Source organism: Salvelinus sp. IW2-2015, linkage group LG17 (assembly GCF_002910315.2).
Source record: "Salvelinus sp. IW2-2015 linkage group LG17, ASM291031v2, whole genome shotgun sequence".
NCBI lineage: Eukaryota > Metazoa > Chordata > Actinopteri > Salmoniformes > Salmonidae > Salvelinus > Salvelinus sp. IW2-2015.
The window spans coordinates 10,632,468-10,652,550 of record NC_036857.1 but is presented as its reverse complement, the minus strand read 5'-3'; the positions used below and the strand labels follow the sequence as shown (position 1 = coordinate 10,652,550).

The 20,083-nt window shown below is 44.0% G+C and overlaps 1 protein-coding gene across 1 annotated transcript in view; it reads left to right on the top strand.

Moving 5' to 3' along the window:
* Window positions 1-20,083, top strand: part of LOC111976870 (cadherin-4-like) — a 614,552-nt gene that overhangs the window by 436,698 nt on the left and 157,771 nt on the right. Inside the window, exon 5 of the mRNA XM_070447844.1 lies at window positions 14,919-15,131. Coding sequence (XP_070303945.1) covers window positions 14,919-15,131 — 213 coding nt within the window. The remainder of the gene's footprint in view (window positions 1-14,918; window positions 15,132-20,083) is intronic.

Sequence of the window (20,083 nt, the reverse complement as noted above, 5' to 3'; positions counted from 1 at the left end):
TGTTAGAGGCTCAGTAATCGAGGAAGACACTGAATTCACCAAAGAAGTACCAATCTCATCATGACGTGCTGCTGATATATTTAAGTTACCATTTACCTCCATCACATCCATGACATCAGGAGGATCAAACTGAAGYAGAGAAGGGACGGGATTTCCATCAATCCAATGGATTTCATCAGTTTTCTCTATTTTCTTTGACAGAGAACAACCCACATTCACAAAAACGTTATTAAATTCACATGAAATGCCATCAGGATCACTATAGGTCTTATTTCCAACAATGCATTGAGATGGTATAGTTGTAGATTACTTTTTCTTATTCAACAGTTGATTAATTATTTTCCAAGTTAAGTTGTTATTTAAGGATTCTTGGAATTTGTTAGTAAAATATATTTTGGGGGATATCCTAAGTAGGTGAGTAAATTTGTTCTTATACTTTTTGAGAAACATTATTTTTTGAGACCGGTTGTAAAGCAAGGTTTCCAGAACCCATTTGCTGCTCTCTTACTTCGGGAAAGCAGTGCTGAAATACAGAATTGAAAGATGTGAGAAAAGTCTGGTAAGCAAACTCCACATCGGCCTGATTATAAAACAATTCCCATGAAATATCATCAATCAACATCTTAAAGCGCTCACGATTACTTTGGTTAAATATTCTACCCTTAATGCTACTACTCATTCCCATCTGTTCATTTCCAGCTGCCAAAGAGAAGTGGAACATTGGAAAGTGGTCAGAAATGTCATTATTATTCAAATATTTAGTAAAAATATGATCAATAAGGGTGTCAGATGAACTGGTCACTCTTGTGGTCTTATAGATGAGTCGATACAGATAGCTGGAGGATAAAGTATTCAAAAGTCAGATGTTGGTGAGTGGTTCTCACTTTTAACTAGGTTTATGTTGTAATCACCCAATTTTACCATTATTATTAATCACATTCAAGGTTGATGCAAGGATATCAATGAAACTACAAATGTCAGAATCGGGCGGCCGATAGATGCATGCAATTACCACTTTTTCACCACCAAAATATGAACAGGAGGGAATATCTATAAAAATAGATGCAACATCAATGTTATCAGATGTAAGTTTGAGGTCCTCTCTTACAAATAACTGAAAATGTTTATGAACAAAAATGGACACTCCTCCTCCCACTCTTGAGGTTCTACAGTGGTGAACATTATTGTAAGGTGACATTTCATAAAGCATGGTTGTCTCTTGAGTCAACCATGTTTCTGAAAGCGCAACAATGGAAAATTCATGATTGCGAGAAGACAGATAATGAACAAGATGGTCATGATGTTTAGGAAGACTGCAAACGTTCAAATTAAAGGTAGAAAATACCTTTGTCTTGGAATTAGATAAACAGCTATACAGGTTGTTGAATTGCTTAACATTATAGTAATCACAAGAGATAGACTCATCTCTGGTAAATCTCAGGAAATTTGAATCTGGATCAAACACCCAATCATTTATTTGATGAATTCGCTTCCATTAATATCTAATGGTTGAGAGCTGTTATCAGGGTCCATATCCTGCCCAACTAAGAGAGATACACAGTCAGAATCATCCAGAGAGTTCCAATAACAACCAATACAACCACACATTGTGTTATGTTTTATTGCAATAGGGTGCACTTTTCCGTATGGAAATGCGCATTGACACAGTCCACAATAAAACCACGAAGACTTCAGAGGATTATTGACATATAGAGCAATGTGTGTTTTGGTCAATTGACGGGTTAGGTGAAACACAGGAACAAAGTGTATATATTGTTGGGTTTGTGTGTGTCAAATCAGTTGATTATAGTGGAATCACTTGCAATAGGGCCTACAGGAGGGGGCAACCAGCTGATCATACCTCAGGTTGTGATTTTCTTTTTTTCGTTCTTCAATTAATGTCGTTGCAGCAGTTCCTTTCTTTTGACTTCGTACCCTTTCAAGAGAACTCTTCATTGATGAAATGTTGTGTCCCTTTCAGGCACTTGGCTCTCCTGAGAATTCCCCCCCTTGTCTTTGAACCTGAGCAGTTTCACCACTATAGAGCTGGCCATCCAGAGGGGAACAAAAGTGGCCATTCTTATGCGCCATCTCCATCTTGATGGATGTTTAGGATCCAGTTTGAGTTGATCTGCCAGGATTTTCTTGGCCTTGGACTTCTTTCATGCCAAGTTCAGTCTTTATGTCCTCAATTCCATCGATTAAATGTGATTGAGCCTCAATTGGCTCCTTTGGAAGAGTGCTTGTCAAGTGTTGTTGGAGAATTGCGAAATCAATCAGACATGGTTCTGAATGCGTTCTGGCTGGAGACATTCGCGCCCTTTAGCTCCTTCACCTCCGACTGCGTAAATTCCAAACTGTGTTTAAGTTCCATTACATCCTTAAACAGATCATCAACCCTTTTGTTGRTAGAATTCTTAAAGAGTTGCAGGAAGGACTTAAAGTTATTTTCCTGCAGATCTATTAGATCAGTCCGCTTGTCGTTGATACCTGGAGGTGGTCTTGAGAAGAGCCGACCGGGCTCTCTTCCAGGTTAGACGAYAGCGGTGGACAAACATCTGGGCCGAGGGTATGCCGACCTCTTCCTCTTGCTCCGGGAAGAGCGGGGGCTGATAGCCCAGGGAACACTCAAAAGGCGAGAGACCCATGGCAGAGCAAGGAGGGGTGTTGCGGGCATATTTGACTCACACAAGTTGCTGGCTCCAGGTGGTGGGGTTGGCAGAGACCAGGCAGTGAAGAATCGTCTCCATGTCTTGGTTGGCTCGCTCCGACTGGCCGTTGGACTGGGGGTGGAACCCGGAGAACAGGCTGGCCAATGACCCAATGAGTGTGCAGAACGCCTTCCAGAACCAGGACAAGATCTGAAGACCCCGGTCGGAGACCATGTCCACTGGGAATCCATGGATCCGGAAGACATGTTGCACCATGAGTTGGGCCGTCTCTTTGGCAGAGGGTAGCTCGGGGAGAGAAATGAAGTGGGCGGCTTTTGAAAACCGGTCCACTACTGTTAGGATGGCGGTGTTGCCATCAGACGGGGAAAGACCCTTGACAAAGTCCAGGGAGGAACAGGAGGAACAGGCAGAGGTTGAAGGAGGAACCGGCAGAGGTTGAAGGAGACCAGCCGGAGCTTGCCGGGGAGTCTTGTTTTGCGCACAGATCAGTGCATGCGGCGACGAATGCGGAGATGTCAGGATCCATGGTAGGCCACCAACAGCGTTGTCGCACAAAGGCCAGGGTCTGACGGGAGGACGTGTGGCAGGCAAGCTTAGAGGATTGGGCCCACTCCAGAACCGAGGAGTGGACAGCATCAGGAACAAGCAGACGGTTATTTGCCCCCCCCCCCCCCCCGGGCCAAGAGAATCCCAATACCACAGGAACTTGAGGAGAATTAATTAGCAGAAATCGGATCGTCTCGCTGTGGTTCCCTGACACACGTAGGTTGATGGAGGTGGTGTTGTGTGTGACCCGGCCCATAGAGCGCCCGTCCAGCGCTCTAACGTCCATGGGAATGGAGAGGGGCAGAATGGGGATGCCAAGCTCGGACCCCAGGGTAGCGTCCATAAAGCTCTCATCGGCCCCAGAGTCGATGAGTACCCGGATAATTTTGACTGGTTTCCCCACAGCAAGATGGCATGGAAAGGGGTGCGAGTAAGGGGAGAGGAAAAGTTATCCATATGGCCCATCAGAGTACTCACTCCTAYCGGYGAGCCTAGTCTTTTAGTGGACAGGTGGCCACGAAATGACCAGTAGTCCCGCAATACAGGCAACTCTTCATGTGAAGCTTGTATAGCCGTCCGGCTGGGGACAGCCTAGCTCTGCCTAGTTGCATTGGCTCGGGAAGAGGTGAATTGGCACACTTTGGAGACTCTCAGGGGAACTTGGGTAGCCTCGGGTTCTCTCAGCATCGAGGCCATCGGGGACTTCCGTGATGTCTCGGAGGCAAGGTGGAAGCCTTGGGCGGGCGAGAGAAATAGAACCTCCTCTCCTTCCATCCTTTCTGTAGTCGCACGAATAGTCAAGGCGATGAGCGAGTTGAGATCCGTCGGTAGTTCCCGGGCTGCAAGCTCATCCTTTACTTTCTCTGATACTCCGTGCAGGAACATGTCGAACATTGCTTCCGGGTTCCAGGTACTCTCAGCTGCCAACGTGCGGAAATCCACCGGATAGTCTGCCACACTGCAGGAGTCTTGCCGAAGCTGGAGTAACTTCCGGGCAGCCTCTCTCCCGGACAATGAAGCATCGAAAACTTTCTTCACCTCGGCCACAAACACCTCCAGACTGAAGCATACGGCCAACTGTTGTTCCTATACTGCCGTAGCCCAGGCGAGAGCCCTCCCGGACATCAGCGTGCTGAGGTACGCTATCTTAGAGCGGTCTGAGGGGAAGGAGGAGRGCTGCAGCTTAAAACTTCTTACAGCCAGTGAAAGTGCAGGGCGCCAAATTCAAACAACAGAAATCTCATAATTAAAATCCTCAAATATACATGTATCATATACCATTTTAAAGGTAATCTTGTTGTTAATCCAACCACAGTGTCCGATTTCAAATAGGCTTTTCAGCGAAAGCACCACAAACGATTATGTTAGGTCAACACCAACTCACAGGAAAAATTCAGCCATTTTTCCAGCCAAAGAGAGGAGTCACAAAAAGCACAAATAGAGATAAAATTAATCAATAACCTTTGATGATCTTCATCAGATGACACTCATAGGACTTCATGTTACACAATACATATATGTCTTGTTCGATTAAGTTCATATTTATATCCAAAAACCTCCGTTTACATTGGCGCCATGTTCAGAAATGCCTCCAAAATATCCTGAGAAATTGTCGAGAGCCACGTCAAATAACAGAAATACTCATCATAAACTTTGATGAAAGATACATGTTTTACATAGAATTAAAGATACACTTGTTCTTAATGCAACCTCTGTGTCAGATTTCAAAAAGCTTTACGGCAAAACACAATATTCAATAATCTGAAAACAGCGTTCAGCCACAAAAGCAAGCCATACAGATACCACCAAATTGTGCAGTCAACAAAACTCATAAAAAGCATTATAAATCTTCACTTACCTWTGCTGATCTTCGTCGAAATGCACTCCCAGGACTCGTTTTTTTCGGTAATGTCCATCATTTATGTCCAAATAGCTATTTTTGTAGCGTGTTTGGTAAACAAATCCAACGTCAGTGAAGCGCGTTCACTAAAACAGAATGTRCAAAAGTTCCGTAACAGTCCTTAGAAACATGTCAAACGATGTATTGAATCAATCTTTAGAATGTTTTTAACATAAATCTTGAATAACGATCCAACCGGAGAATTACATTGACTTCAGATGAGCGATGGAACAGAGCTCCCTCTCATGTGAACGCGCATGGTCAAAGAATGGTCAGGTCATGGCAGACCTGACTAATTCCCCTCTCAGTCGGCCCCCCTTCACAGTAGAGGCATCAGACAAGGTTCTACAGACTCACAAAAAGTGGAAGCCGTAGGAAGTGCAAACTCATCCATATGTCTCTGTGATTTCAATGGGATCTTGGTTGAAAATCGACCAGCCTCAGAATTTCCACTTCCTGTTTGGATTTTTTCTCAGGTTTTTGCCTGCCAAATGAGTTATGTTATACTCACAGACATAATTCAAACAGTTTTAGAATATTCAGAGGGTTTCCTATCCAATACTAATAATAMTATGCATATATTAGCAACTATGACTGAGGAGCAGGCCGTTTACTCTGGGCACCTCTGTGCACCTTTCATCCAAGCTACTCAATACTGCCCCTGCAGCCATAAGAAGTTAATGATGAGGGAACACTGAGTGAGAAATGCCCGACAGGTGCCTGATTCTCCATCGAAGCGTTCCGGGGGAGGTAAGCGGGGTTCCCGGGAAATCAGGGTGTCTTGGGAGGCGACGCTGCTAACAGCCGGGTTACTGAGGGGCTGGGACGTTACCGTTGTGGTAGGCTGCCTAACAGACAACCCGCAGAATTGCTCCAGCAATGTGTTCAATGCTCGGTCATGGCATTCGGCCAAGGTCTGGACCCCTTCCATGAGGCCACGAAGCAACTCTTCGTGCCTTCCAATGGTGGCTCCTTGGGAGGAGATGGCGTTGCGGAGCTGGTCCGAGTCTGCTTGGTCAGTCATGGCCAGTTCGTACTATCACGTTTTAGGGAARACGCAGATGCAGACAAGGTCAAAGTAACAAAAGTTTATTACTAGAAAAGGGGACAGGTAAAACGACAGGTCAAGGGCAGGCAAAGGTCAGTAATCTAGATCAGAATCCAAAAGGTACAGAACGGCAGACAGTCTCGGGGTCAGAGCAAGCGGAGGTCAATAATCCAGGTCAATAATCAAGGTCCAGAAACGACAGGCAGGCTCAGGATCAGGGCAGGCAGAATGTTCAAAACCGGGAAAACTAGAAAACAGGAACTAGAAACAGACATGAGCAAGGGGAAAAACACTGGTAGGCTTGACGAACAACACGAACTGGCAACAGACAAACAGAGAACACAGGTATAAATACACTGGGGATAATGGGGAAGATGGGCGACACCTGGAGGGAGGTGGAGACAAGCACAAAGACAGATGAAACAGATCAGGGTGTGACATACACAGAGACTGTCACACATAGCTAGTCAGCCTTGACTAGAACCCATATACTCGGTTCATCAGGGCCTTTATCTAAACCCTTTAGAGTAGAAGTGAAGGCTATTCTAAGGAGTGGAATGTATTCTTAGGATTAGGAAGGTAGGAAACAGCATATATTAACAGAGTTAGAGTGACTGTGGGCTTTGAGCTCTGGCTATATCATGAGATCCAAGACTTGTCCCTCTCCCTGAACCCCATTGGTTTATCCAGCATCTAATCAGCATCTAATCAGTGTAGTGATTCCCATGTCTCCCTGCCACCTGGTAACACATTTCCCACTGGAACAGAGAGGGGTAGAGGCAGCCTGGGCACTCTGAATCACAGGATCATCCAGAATTATCCATGTCCAGAAGAGCCCATGTGTCATTCAGTTCTCTGCCATGACACTGATTCACCAAGAGGACCTCTTACTGTGGGCAGCCAAGATGGGGTCACACCATGGCTGCCGTACCTTGACCAGAGTGTGTTGTGTCCAAGGGAGTGTGTGTGCGAGTGCTCATGACCCCAGGGAGCTCCACAGGGAATTTATCACCCAAATCCCACTGGATTCACAGACTTTGTCCCACAGTAAGAGGCATAGATAGCCAGTCGAACCAAAGAGCAGGTCTTAGACCCTAACTGTGACCATTACACATTCATACTATTTAACTTAGATACTGAAGAGGGAGAAGAATTCTACTACAGCTGTAGATTTTATTTTATTTACCTTTATTTAGCTAGGCAAGTCAGTTAAGAACAAATTCTTATTTTCAATGAAGGTGGGTTAACTGCCTTGTTCAGGGGCAGAACGACATATTTTTTACCTTGTCAACTCGGKGATTCGATCTTGCCACCTTTCGGTTACTAGTTCACTAGGCTACCTGCCGCCCCAATGCAAGCTGTTATATAGACAGAGGAGACAACGAGGACACTGAGAACAATGTGATGTTTCATTATAGACATAGCGCTTTGTGGCACTCTGCTTGTGGATTAATAACTTCCAGATGTGTGTGTCACCAGGGGCTGACTCATATCGAAGTGTGCGGGCCGGGGCAATGGGATGCTGGGAGAAGAGGGGATGGCCGGGATAGGCGCCAGCTGGCTGGGTACTGGTGGTACCGGAGCTGGGGGCCGCTTCCATTTCACACTCACTGACTTCTGTTCACACAGCGGGTGTGTGTGAAAGAATGGGTGTTTGTTTCTGTGTGTGTCTCTGAGAGAGGGGTAATGTATGATCATGTGTGATTATGTTAAGTGTGTGTGTTTTAGTGTACATTTCTGTTTTGTGGATATAGTGTGTGTGTGTGTGTGTGTGTGTGTGTTGTGTGTGTGTGTGTGTGTGTGTGTGTGTGTGTGTGTGTGTGTGTGTGTGTGTGTGTGTGTGTGTGTGTGTGTGTGTGTGTGTGTGTGTGTGTGTGTGTGGTGTGGTGTGCGTGTGCGTGTGTGTGTGAGCTTGTATGCGTCAGTACCTGCATGTGTGTAAACAGTGCATTCTGAAAGTATTCAGACCCCTTGACTTTTTCCACATTTGTGTTATGTTACAGCCTTACTCAAAAATGTATTAAATAAATTTTTTACCTCATCAATCTACACACAATACCCCATAATGACAAAGCAATAACAAGTTTTAGAAATTTTTGCAAATGTATAGAAAAACAAACAGAAATTCCTTATTTACATATATTTGCAGATACTTTGCTATGAGACTCGAAATTGAGTTCAAGTGCATAATGTTTCCATTGATCATCCTTGAGATGTTTCTACAACTTGATTGGAGTCCATCTGTGGTAAATGCAATTGATTGGACATGATGTCTATATAATGTCCCACTGTTGACAGTGCATGTCAGAGCAAAAACCAAGCTATGAGGTCGAAGAAATTGTCCGTAGAGCTCCGAGACAGGATTGTGTCGTGGAAGAGTACCAAAAAATGTCTGCAGCATTGAAGGTCCCCAAGAACACAGTGGCCTCCTTCATTCTTAAATGGAAGAAGTTTGGAACCACCAAGACTCTTCCTAGAGCTGGCCGCCCTGCCAAACTGAGAAATCAGGGGAGAAGGGCCTTTGTCAGGGAGGTGACCAAAACCCGATGGTCACTCTGACAGAGCTCCAGAGTTCCTCTGTGGAGAGGGAAGAACCTTCCAGAATGACAACCATCTCTGCAGCACTCCACTTATCAGGCATTTATGGTAGAGTGGCCAGACGGAAACCAGGATTGAACGCTTTGGCCTGAATGCCAAGCATCACATCTGGATGAAACCTGGCACCATCTCTATGGTGAAGCTTGGTGGTTGCCGCATTATTCTGTRGGGATGTTTTTCAGTGKCAGGGACTGGGAGACTAGTCAGGATCGAGGGAAAGATGAACGGAGCAAAGTGCAGAGAGATCCTTGATGAAAACCTGCTACAGAGCGCTTAGAACCTCAGTCTGGGGCCGGACTTGAACCCGATCTCTGGAGAGACCTSAAAATAGCTGTGCAGCTATTTTCCCCATCCAACCTGACCAAGCTTGAGAGGATCTGCATTGAAGAATGGGAGAAACTCCYCAAAACAGGTGTGCCAAGCTTGTAGCGTCATACCCAAGAATACCAGAGGCTGTAATCGCTGCCAAAGGTGCTTCAACAAAGTACTGAATACTTATGTAAATGCTACATTTCTGTTTTTTATTTGTAATAAATTAGCAAAAAAATGTAAAGACCTGTTTTCGCTTTGTCATTATGAGGTATTGTGTGTACTGTAGATTGATGAGGGACATATTTTTTAAATCAATTTTAGAATAAGGCTGTAACGTAACAAAATGTGGAAAAAGGGAAACGGTCTGAATACTTTCCGAATGCACTGTATGTGTGTATGCATGCAAGCATGTGTGTGTCTGGACCTGTGTTTTCACGTGCATGTGTATGTCTGTGTCTCTGTATGTCTTTGTGTGTCTCTGTGTGTGTTCTGTGCAGTGGTGTAAAGTACTTAAGTAACAATACTTTAAAGTACTACTTAAGTAGTTTTTTGGGTTATCTTTACGATTTATATTTTTGACATCTTTTACTTTTACTTCACTACATTCTTAAAGAAAATGATGTACTTTTTCTCCATACATTTTCCCTGACACCCAAAACTACTCATTATATTTTGAATGCTTAGCAGGACTGGAAAATGGTCAAATTCACACACTTCTCAAAAGAACATCCCTGGTTATCCCTACTGCCTCTGATCTGACAGACTCACTAAACACAAATGCTTTGTTTGTAAATGATGTCTGAGTGTTGGAGTGTGCCCTTGGCAATCCTTAAAAAAAGAAAATGGTCTGGTATGCTTAATATAAGGAATGTGAAATTATTTATTCTTTTACTTTTGATACTTAAGTATATTTTAAACCAAATACTTTTAGACTTTTACTGAAGTAGTATTTTACTGGGTGACTTTCACTTTTACTTGAGTCATTTTCTATTAAGKTATCTTTACTTTTACTCAAGTATGACAATTGGGTACTTTTTCCAACACTGGTTCTTAATGTGTAGTGTTCTGAATGTGTCTTTTATGTGTCTCTGTGTGTGTTCTTTATGTGTCTGTGTGTGTGTTCTCTGTGTGTGTGTGTGTTCTCTGGGTGTCTCTGTGTGTGTAGTTCTTTTAGTTGTCCTGTTTTTGTTGGTTGTTCTTGTATTGTTGCGTTGTGGGCTTGTTGTTTTCTTCTTTTACTGTGGTCTCTGTGTGTGTTCTGCTCGTGTGTGTGGTGTGATGTGGTCGTGTGGTGTGTGTGTGTGTTGGTGGTTGTGTTTGGTTGTCGTGTGTTGTTCGTGTTGTGTGTGTGTGTGTGTTGTGGGGTGGTTGTCCGTTTTTTTGTTGTTGCGTGATGGGTCTTTGCGTGTTTTGTTTTGGTGGTGTTTCGGTGGTTGTTGTTTTGTTTGTTGGTATTGTTTTGTGTGTGTTATTTCTTGTTGTATTTGTTGTCTCTTGTGGGTTGAGCTTGTTTTGCTTGTGTCGTTGTATGTTGTCGTGTTGTGTTTGTTTGTTCTTATTAGGTGTGCCTCTCTTGTGTTGTGCTCGGGATTGTGTGGTTTGTGTCTGTGTGTGTGGTGTCTTTTTGGTTGGCTGTCGTGTGGTTGTTCGTGTGTGGTGTTCCTCCTTATGGTAGTCTTGTCTGTGTTGTTACTATGATGTGGTGTTTCTGTGGTGCTGTCTTTCTCTTGTTTGTTTTTTTGTGTTGTGTCTTTGCCTTAATGTGTGTTCTTTTATGTGGTCTGTTCGTTGTGATGTTGGATCGTCTGTTTGTTCGTTTGTTCTAGTGTTTTGTCGTTTCCTCTTCTCGTTCTTTATTGTGTCTCTGCTGTTTGATGTTGTTGTATGTCTATCCGAGTAAAGTGGAAGTAGATCTGTTTGCACAGTTTTGTACTCTATTAGCTATTGTTCCAAACTTTTGGGCCTAGTGTCTGGCTTGGCTCTCTTTTCTCTCCCCTTGCCATCCCTCTGTTCCAACAGCGATATGGAGGGAATGTGTTTAATTTGCTGCAGAGGAGAGCAGGCATTTCTTGGTTCTCCTGTTGTTATTACACTTTACATTAGCTCAGCTAGAAGTTTCTATGATACTCGCATATGTGTTGGGGCTACATGTGCCTTTTTTGTGTTTGTCGGTCTGAGCTCTTGGTTGTTGGGTTATCAGCTATCTTTCTGTTTCTTTCTTATTGTAGTGTCTTCAGACTCAGTGCAGCCAGAACTATCTTTGGCAGGCCTCTTCTTTTTGTCCAGGCTGTTTTGTTTGGATTAGGCCTGAATTGGTGTTATTTTTCTATGAGCTTGGTGAAGGATCTACGTGACTATCCTCTTGTCGTGTAGCCCACTTGTTAGATGATTACTGACAATCGTAACGCTCAATCCGCGTCTCTATTTACTTGTTCTTGCCGACTCTCTATAAATATTATTTTTTATTACTAATTTTTAGTTGTCACTTGTCTTTGATTGTGTGGTGTGCCTGTGTGGTGTTGTGTGTGGTGGTGTGTGCGTTTCCATCTAGTATTGCATGTTTGTGTTCATTGAGTGTTGTTTTTTGCTGAAGTAGGTTTACCTTTTCGCTTCTCTTCAGTCTCTGACTTTCTCTTTTTCTTCTCTCTTCTTCTTCTCTCTCACATCACCACTACACTTAGCGGTACAGCTTATCACACACACCATGGACAGGACAGTACTAGAACTAGGACTAGATCCAGTACAGAAGCAGACTAGACTCAGTATCAGATCAGAGCGCATGAGGAGGTTACAGTATCAGAAGACGACAGTAGACCAGACAGACAGACAGACAGACAGACAGACAGACAGACAGACAGACAGACAGACACACACACACTTACTCACCCTGTTAGAATCTGCAGATGAAAGGATTTGGTACATGACTTATTTAGACAGGGGGGGTCACATCTGCTTCTTAATATAACCACCCCCTATTTCAAACTTCCTCTTCCCATCATCCTCTCTCCCTTCCCGATCCAATCCCTAATACCCCCAGAACCTTCCTCCCTCCCCTACCTAGTCCCCCCACCATGGCAGTCTGAACTGGAGCAGCCTGCCCCTGCAGTCAGGCCCACTAAGCCCTCCTCCCTCTGAAGAAATATAATACATTTGTCCAGAACCAAGCGCACATCTGTCTCCCCTTTCCATCTGACGAATCCAGTTTGGATCCATGTTCATAGCTGGTGAACACACACGTGTTTCACTTGGCACTGGTTGCCGGAGAGAGAGAGAGGTGTCCCCCTGAAAACACACCATATGGATCTGGTTCAGGCAACATGGCACATGATGACATATGATGACACATGTCACATGCGTGTTTGAAAGGGTAGACTGTGCATGGCACAGGGGAGGAGGAGGGTTGGATTAGATGACTGGTGATTTCTGGATCGCGAAGACTTGGAAAAGCATCCTAGGCAGAGAGACAGAGCTTGGGCTGTATGTGGGGCTGCAGCTCCACTAGTGGTAGAGGGATGAAGTGCACCAACTATACTCATTCCCATGATGTTGATGTTGGATACAGTAATAATTATTAATGTCAGGCTGAAATCTAAATAGATGAGTGACCAAAGTAAGCATGGAATTTAAGATCAACTCCCACATTCTCATCTACAAAAAGATTGGACAATATTTGTAATGTCAAATGTTCTAAACTCGAAATGGCCAAAATATACTTGAAAGCAATGACAGAGACAAAAAATGTCTCGCCTCTCTCTTTCCATCATGTTAACCACCAACCCTTTCCTTCCCTTCTCCCTCCTGCTCCCCTTCTTCTCACTCCTTTTCACCCCAAACCCTCATCCTCCTCCCTCTCGTGTTCTATGACATACTTGATGTTTAAAATGTGGAGCTGTATTGAAGAAACTGAACACTAAAAGTTTACCCATGGGCATTGCCCATCCCCTCTCCTCTCTCCTATTTCCCAAACACACAKCTTATACATGCCAACCTCTCCAACAGACAGGCTTCCTTTAATGCAGCTTGAAAAGCATTTCTCCTGGACCTCCATCTGATGAACTCAGCCTGAAAGCATTGTTTGCCTTGGCATGTACAGCCCACCTTGGGAGGCAACCAGACAGCGGGGCATACATAAAGGGGGGAGAGAGAAAATAATATGTGTTTTATAGACTGTGGAAAGTTCTACGGGGCGGTAATTAGAATAAACAGCTTGTGGTGCGCCAGAGCCCTCAACTTTCAATGTTGTACCCCTGTTCCTGCATACTTCCTGGGTTTCTCCTTGAATTTTAACTACCAGAAGGAATCTGCAAGGCCACACATTAGCAAGAAGTTTAAAGAGCGAGGGAAGGAGGTAGTGAGGGGAGACAAGGTAAAAGGAAATATTGGAATATGTATTAAAACACAAAGCTCTTTAAAAGTCCAAAGAAATGGTGATTGGACCTGTCTCTCTTATCCGAGGAGCGGAGTTTGTTCTCACATACGTGATAGTGCACACACATGCAAGCAAGAGTCTCACCCGTTAAGCTGGACATGTCTATCATTCGCTGCCTGCCCTGGAACAATGAGCAACATGAGAGCAGATGATTTGGTGAGACCTGGGGAGAGTTAAGGCACACCTGGGGTACAGGGCGTTAGCAAGGCATTATCCTAGCCTGCTGGCACACTTAACCTGTCTCACACTCCATCCACCTAGCAGCATAGCACTCCCCAGCTTCTGATGAATAGTTATTATTGAGACAGGCTGTCAGGATCAGCCGACAGGGAGGAGAGGAAAAACAATAAGATGGAGAGAGAGAGATGGAAATGGAGAGATGGAGAGTTATAAAAAGCCAGTTTGAGAGGGGGAAGAGCTAGAGGGCTGAGTGATGTGGTGAGATGATGATTCTGACTGAACTGTGTATGCTTTGTGTTATAACCCTGAGGTTTGTCAGTTTACACTGAAGACCAGAGGTGCATAATGCACAATTTCTCCATGTTAATAGCAGAGTTACCATATCCCCTGGACATACAGGATACAGYGTGTTCCTCCTAGCATAGCCTTGTATTATTCATGTTGATCCCGATCCATACAGGACACAACCCTGAGAAGCTACAATACTGGTTTTAGTCATACAGCATCCCCCAGATACACATACATGAATGTTACATTTACATTTACATTTAAGTCATTTAGCAGACGCTCTTATCCAGAGCGACTTACAAATTGGTGCATTCACCTTATGACATCCAGTGGAACAGCCACTTTACAACAGTGCATCTAAATCTTTTAAGGGGGGGGGGGGGTCAGAAGGATTACTTTATCCTATCCTAGGACTTATCCTGACTTATGTCAGCTTGTTACAGGCTTGTCGGATATTTGATTAGATATCGAACCAAGTAAATATGCAAATGTGCGACTTATCTAACTTTATACTTGACCCTGGAAAATGTGTTTATTAGATGCCCCCAGAGTTTTGAATTGATTAAAATGTTGAATAAATTAAATACTGCATTTACGTTTTATTTACTTTGTAATTGTGTATCTCAACAGCTGCTTATACTCTGCCAATGCAGCTCAAACTCTGCTGATACTGCATCTCATCTTGATTGCACCCCACCAAAACCCACCTCATTGATTACAATCAAGACATCCTTACAACAAGACTAATGAGTATATATTTATCACATAAGGGAGTGGAGGTTCCTTGTAGCCATCTTTTTCCTGATGAGCACACTAGCCTGTGGATAGAGAATGACTCAGTGTCCCTGGCCGTGCTGGGGAATAGGGGTGTAAATCACACAGGCACATTTTATCACATAGCAACCCGCTCAACTGTATCTTTGTCCTTTTTGTCATATCTTTCAGGTCACAGAGGAAGAGGGAAAAGGAGGGGAGAGGAAGGAGGAAGAGGAGGTCAACGCACCACCAGAGTTCCAGGCTCCACCCACTGTCATCATGTTTCCCAGGCAACAGGAGATAAGCTCCAAGGGGCTGCGGAGACAGAAGAGGGACTGGGTGATTCCACCAGTCAACGTGCCTGAAAACTCCAGGGGGCCCTTCCCACAAATGCTTGTCAGTGTAAGTAACCTTTCTGATTGGTTAACTCCCAAAGTTAGACAGGAAATACTCAGGACTCTAACCCAGGACTCTAACCCTTTTTTAAAGCCCTAACAATAAATGGTTCCTTGTATGGCAATTGCTCTTTTAGCTACTGTATAACACCTCATGCATGTCAATACTTTGGATTGCACACTAATGCTACACGTGTAATTCAAATGACGCTGTTAGTATATCAAGTTCTTGGGTGGTCAAAACCATTTAAGAAGCAATAACCACTGAATGTTTTCATGAGTGATGAAAGTGTATGATAAAAAGCCCTACAGGAGAAATAAAGAGAAGTTTATCACAACTGGTTTGTGCCTACTTCCTCTCTTTCCTCATTATGACTGGTTGTCAGGCTTGGAAGGTGATTATGCTRTGTATCTGGGATATGATTACAACTGCAAATATGTTCAGGTATTCTAACTCTACTGATTGGGCTAAGAGCTTTTCCCCTTGGTCCGAGAGCTCTGTCGCCAGACACACCAAGATGCTCTCTATCTCTCTAAGCCTATACACACTCTTTATTTTGTCTGCTGGGCTTTCACTGGGAAAGACCTGTATATTGTCCCCTTTATTCAAACAATTCAGGAATTCAGTTTTCACTTTCATAATTGAATAAGAATTGTGCCGCCATGTTTGTAGACCATGTCATTATGTTGAACAAGCTGTCCTCGATAGGATTGGGTAATGATGCATAATTATATCAATGACAGCACTCAGGCCATCATGTTAGATGGGGTCAAATCTGAGTTCCTTGAGTTACATAAAGAGGTGCCCCAAGGATTGATACTCGGCTCACYACTGTTTACAATCTATATAAATAACATTGGTAATGCTGTATAAAAAATGTAAATAATAATACGTTTGTATGCAGATGATACAGTGTTGTTTTCCATAGCTCCATCTGTTGGCCAAGCCTTTCACATTTGAAGTCTGATTTTCAAGCACTGCAGAGGTCAATATTGGATCTAAAGTTAGTGCTAAATGCAAACAAAACAAAATGCACGCTTTGTTCTAGGTCCCATAACCCAGATTTAAATTAATTTGTAATAACTGGTGTGAACGGTATACAAATTAAGCAAGTTCTTTCCTACAAATATCTTGGTATCTGGCTTGATGACAAACTGTCATTTAAAAAATATGTMATTGATCTGGTGAAGAATTTGAAGTTCAAGGTTGGTTTCTTTTACAGAAACAAATGCATGTCTGGCTTTTGTTAATAGGAAGGAAATTGTCCAGGCCACTTTTATGTCTATTTTAGATTATGGGGATATTACCTATATGCATGCAGCAGCATCTACACTTCAACCACTAGATGCTGTTTTCCATTGTGCCCTTAGGTTTATTACTGGTGATGGTTATAGAACTCACCATTGTGTTTTGTATCAAAAAGTGGGTTGGGCCTCTTTGAATGTAAGGAGAGGGCAACATTTTCTTGTGTTTATCTACAAAGCACTTATGCAGAAATGTCCTATGTATCTGTAATCATTCATTCAATTTAGACTTCCAAATGACCAAACCCGGTCTCAGGTTTGGATAACATTGGAGGCCACTTCAGTCTCCACAGAGTTGGGTAAAGCTGCTTTTAGTGTTTTTGCACCCTTTATGTGGAACAACTTCCAGAGCCCTCTGAAATGAGATGTTCTGGTCCCCCGTGGTCAGTTCAKRGTCATGATCAGAGACCTCTATTTTCATAAAGGTGTCTGTTTTTCGTAATATGTTTTGTAATTTTGTATATTGTATATTGTATGTGTTTGATGTATTGATGCAGGGTCATCTGTAAAAGAGATCCTAGTCTCCGTGTGACATCCCTGTCAAAATAAAGGTAAAATAAAACRTTTATAAAATAATAATAATTGCACTGCCCCTTTTACAATGTAATTTGCCACAGAAGTGTAAGTAAAAACCTTGGTCTGGATCCTGGTATAAAGGAAAGTCTTGAGTGACATAAAGTAAGACAATGTCCCTACAGTGTATCTTCAGCTAGCCAAACCAGGGCAAGAGTTCATCCCTCAAGGTGTAACATAGGGCCATGGTTTTGGGGCATTTACAAACCACAGATATAAGCATGTTGTTTTGAACTGGGAAGATATGATACGCTTGTTCAGATAGAAACCACACCCGCAATTATGTGTTCTCATGGTCTAAACCATGCACATACCTTTCATACATCTGTGTCCTGTGGACTGGGGATAAATATGCTCTGATCCACAAGTCTGCTGCCTGCACTATTCTTGATCATTATTCAACGGAGCTCCGCTCATTTAGTATTCAAGATACGGCAGCAGGGAATAACACAAGTGACTACCGTCGCAACAAATTACATTTCAGCAAAACTGCTAGTTTTCAAAAGTATGGAAAATAAACAGAAACACGGAGGGGGTTGGGGGTTGAGATTGTAAAAGCTGCACGGAAAAGAAAAGAACATGATTAAATAAATGCTTGTGTAAATGCGTTGTTGTGCCGAGCACTGCATTATGCAGACTCTTTCAAATTCAGAGGTTCGGAGGGTGAAAAACCTATGGATCCCAGGCCTATACTGTGTGCCATAGTTAATCAAAAAACATCCCTCCCACTGAACGAAACCCTACTGTTCCCTCTCTCTCTCTCTCTCTCTCTCTCTCTCTCTCTCTCTCTCTCTCTCTCTCTCTCTGAAATATCTAGCCATCAGCTTTTCTCCCTGTTTACAGAACCCTCACATCTGTTGTTTGGATTTAAATTGTGCAGAAGAAGCATTTTTCTTTTTCTTATTTTTCATAGTTTTCCAGCCTGTTTTCATCCCCTCCCAAGGGAAGGCCTGCGGAGCCACTTCAAGGAATCTCCCCAAAAAGACAAGTCTGGGAATGAAAGGAGGAGGAGATAAGTTTCTCTCCCTTTGTTAGAGAGCAGAAGGGAGGATGGGAGGAGTATATACAGATCTGGCGTGTGTCCTGTCTCTCCCTGGCAGGGTCTGTCCTCGTCAGGGCCCCGAGTCCCCACTGCAACGTGACAGCTCTCCTGGGTCGAGGGGTCAGTAAAAACCAGAGAGCTGAGGAGGGAAGGAGGAGAGGAGAGGGGGAGGATTGGAGGAGAAGCAATCAAAGGAGTGTTTGGAAACATTAGCGCGCAGCCAACACAATCCAGTGCCTGTGCTGTAAATAGGCCCTGTAGGAGCTGGTGGAGGGCTGAGAGTACACAGTTAGGAGCAGAAGAGGTGATGCGTGCTGAGGCCTCCACCGGATTCCTTTAGGCTCCTGTCTCTCTCTTTAATAATGACTGGAGGGAAGTCGGGGTCATCCTGAGACTTAGCTCCACGTACCGAGGAGAGATTTTAACAAGGTGCCAGACAGCTTTTTGTGAGGTTTTGATGTCGCTATCCTTGTTGTTGCTTTGTGTGTTTGTGCTTTTGTTTTGAGGCAACCATTCAACGTTGGCTGGTCAACATGTGAGGCAGATCATGTTTAACAGTTCCCTCGGTAGACAATCTAGTAGTGTGCATTTCAATGTTCACACTATTATTTGACGCTGTTGAGATCAGTGAAGAGTGACGATTTAGAGTACATTACTAGCTGGATAAAATACTGTATAAGTCAAGACATATGTTTTATTTTTAATTGCTTTAAAGAAATCTTACTACTTCAAAACTAAACCATATCATAAAAAGCATTGTATGAGTCCCTTTGCTCTAGATGATGCCTGTATGTCAGCACGGTCAGTGTGTGTGCGTATCTGTTTTAGAATATGGCACAGAAGAGGGAGAGTGAGAGAGAGAGAGGAACACAGGGAGGAGAGAGACAGCGCAAGAGAGATAGAGTCCAACAGAAGGACGGAGAAGAGCAATACTATGGAGACAGACAGATGGACAGAGACATAGCTTTCAGATTGTATGTGGTGGAGAGAAGAATGTTTCTGTGACACCATTCTGCAGAGCTCTGCCATTTGTGGGCCTCTGAAGCCTATACCTTTCTCTTCTCCCTCTCCCTCTCTCCCTTTCACTCCCTCTCTGTCTACCTCCCTACCTCACCATTACTCAGTGCTCTGTGTGGCGTGGCTGTGAGGCTGACAGTATGATGCCTACCTTGTCTAATGGTCTGTGAAGCCAATCCAATCCTTAATGGCCTGTTCTGTCATCCGCCGCCCAACTGAATGACATCCCAGAGACGCTCTGGTCCCACCCTCACTCTCCCCTTCTCTCCCCTGCCTGGCAGAGGGGCCGTCAGCGGGACAGACAGGGTGACAGCAGCCCTCACCTACCCTGCGCCTCTCCGCCAGACCAGGCTCTGTCACTTTGATCAGGCCACYGCTGCAAGGGACAGGTTTGGTAACAAGGCCGCGGCCACTACCCAGGAGTCTTCCCCAGGCCCCTGTCAGTGGGGTTGTGACTGGGGGAAGTGTTGATTAGATGAGTGAGGTGCTGGTTGACATACCGAACAGTGCCCAGACTTGTTGTACTCTATGGCCAGGGAAGTGTAAGCGAACTCGGATAGACTGCTATGGGCCCAGTGCAGAGACTACTGCTACTGTATCCAGGTCCTTAGCCTCTAGCTAGCATGTGTTTATCAAGGCTTATTGCCATCAGTCCTACTGTACTGTACAAAGCCCTACAGCCTTTAGTGTGTCTGTATCATCACATATAGCCTTGTACACTTCAGTGCTCAAATATCTGGGCCTGTAGGTTGTAGTCTCTAGTTCGACTGTACGAAGAACCTTAGCCTTTATATTGACTGGCTACCGGGCCCTCATGCCAGCAGCTTTGTTTGAGGCTGTATTCAAAGTTCCCACTGAAGTATCTTTCCAGCACTACTCCTCTCTAGAGCAGATGGAGCTGAACGCACAACTTTAACAAGCTGCAAGAAGAAAGACCAACAAAGAGACAGGCATGGCAATGATAACATGAGAGCCTTTCTTGAAGAAGAAGAAAAAAGCAAGAAAGCGAATAAAGGGGGGGG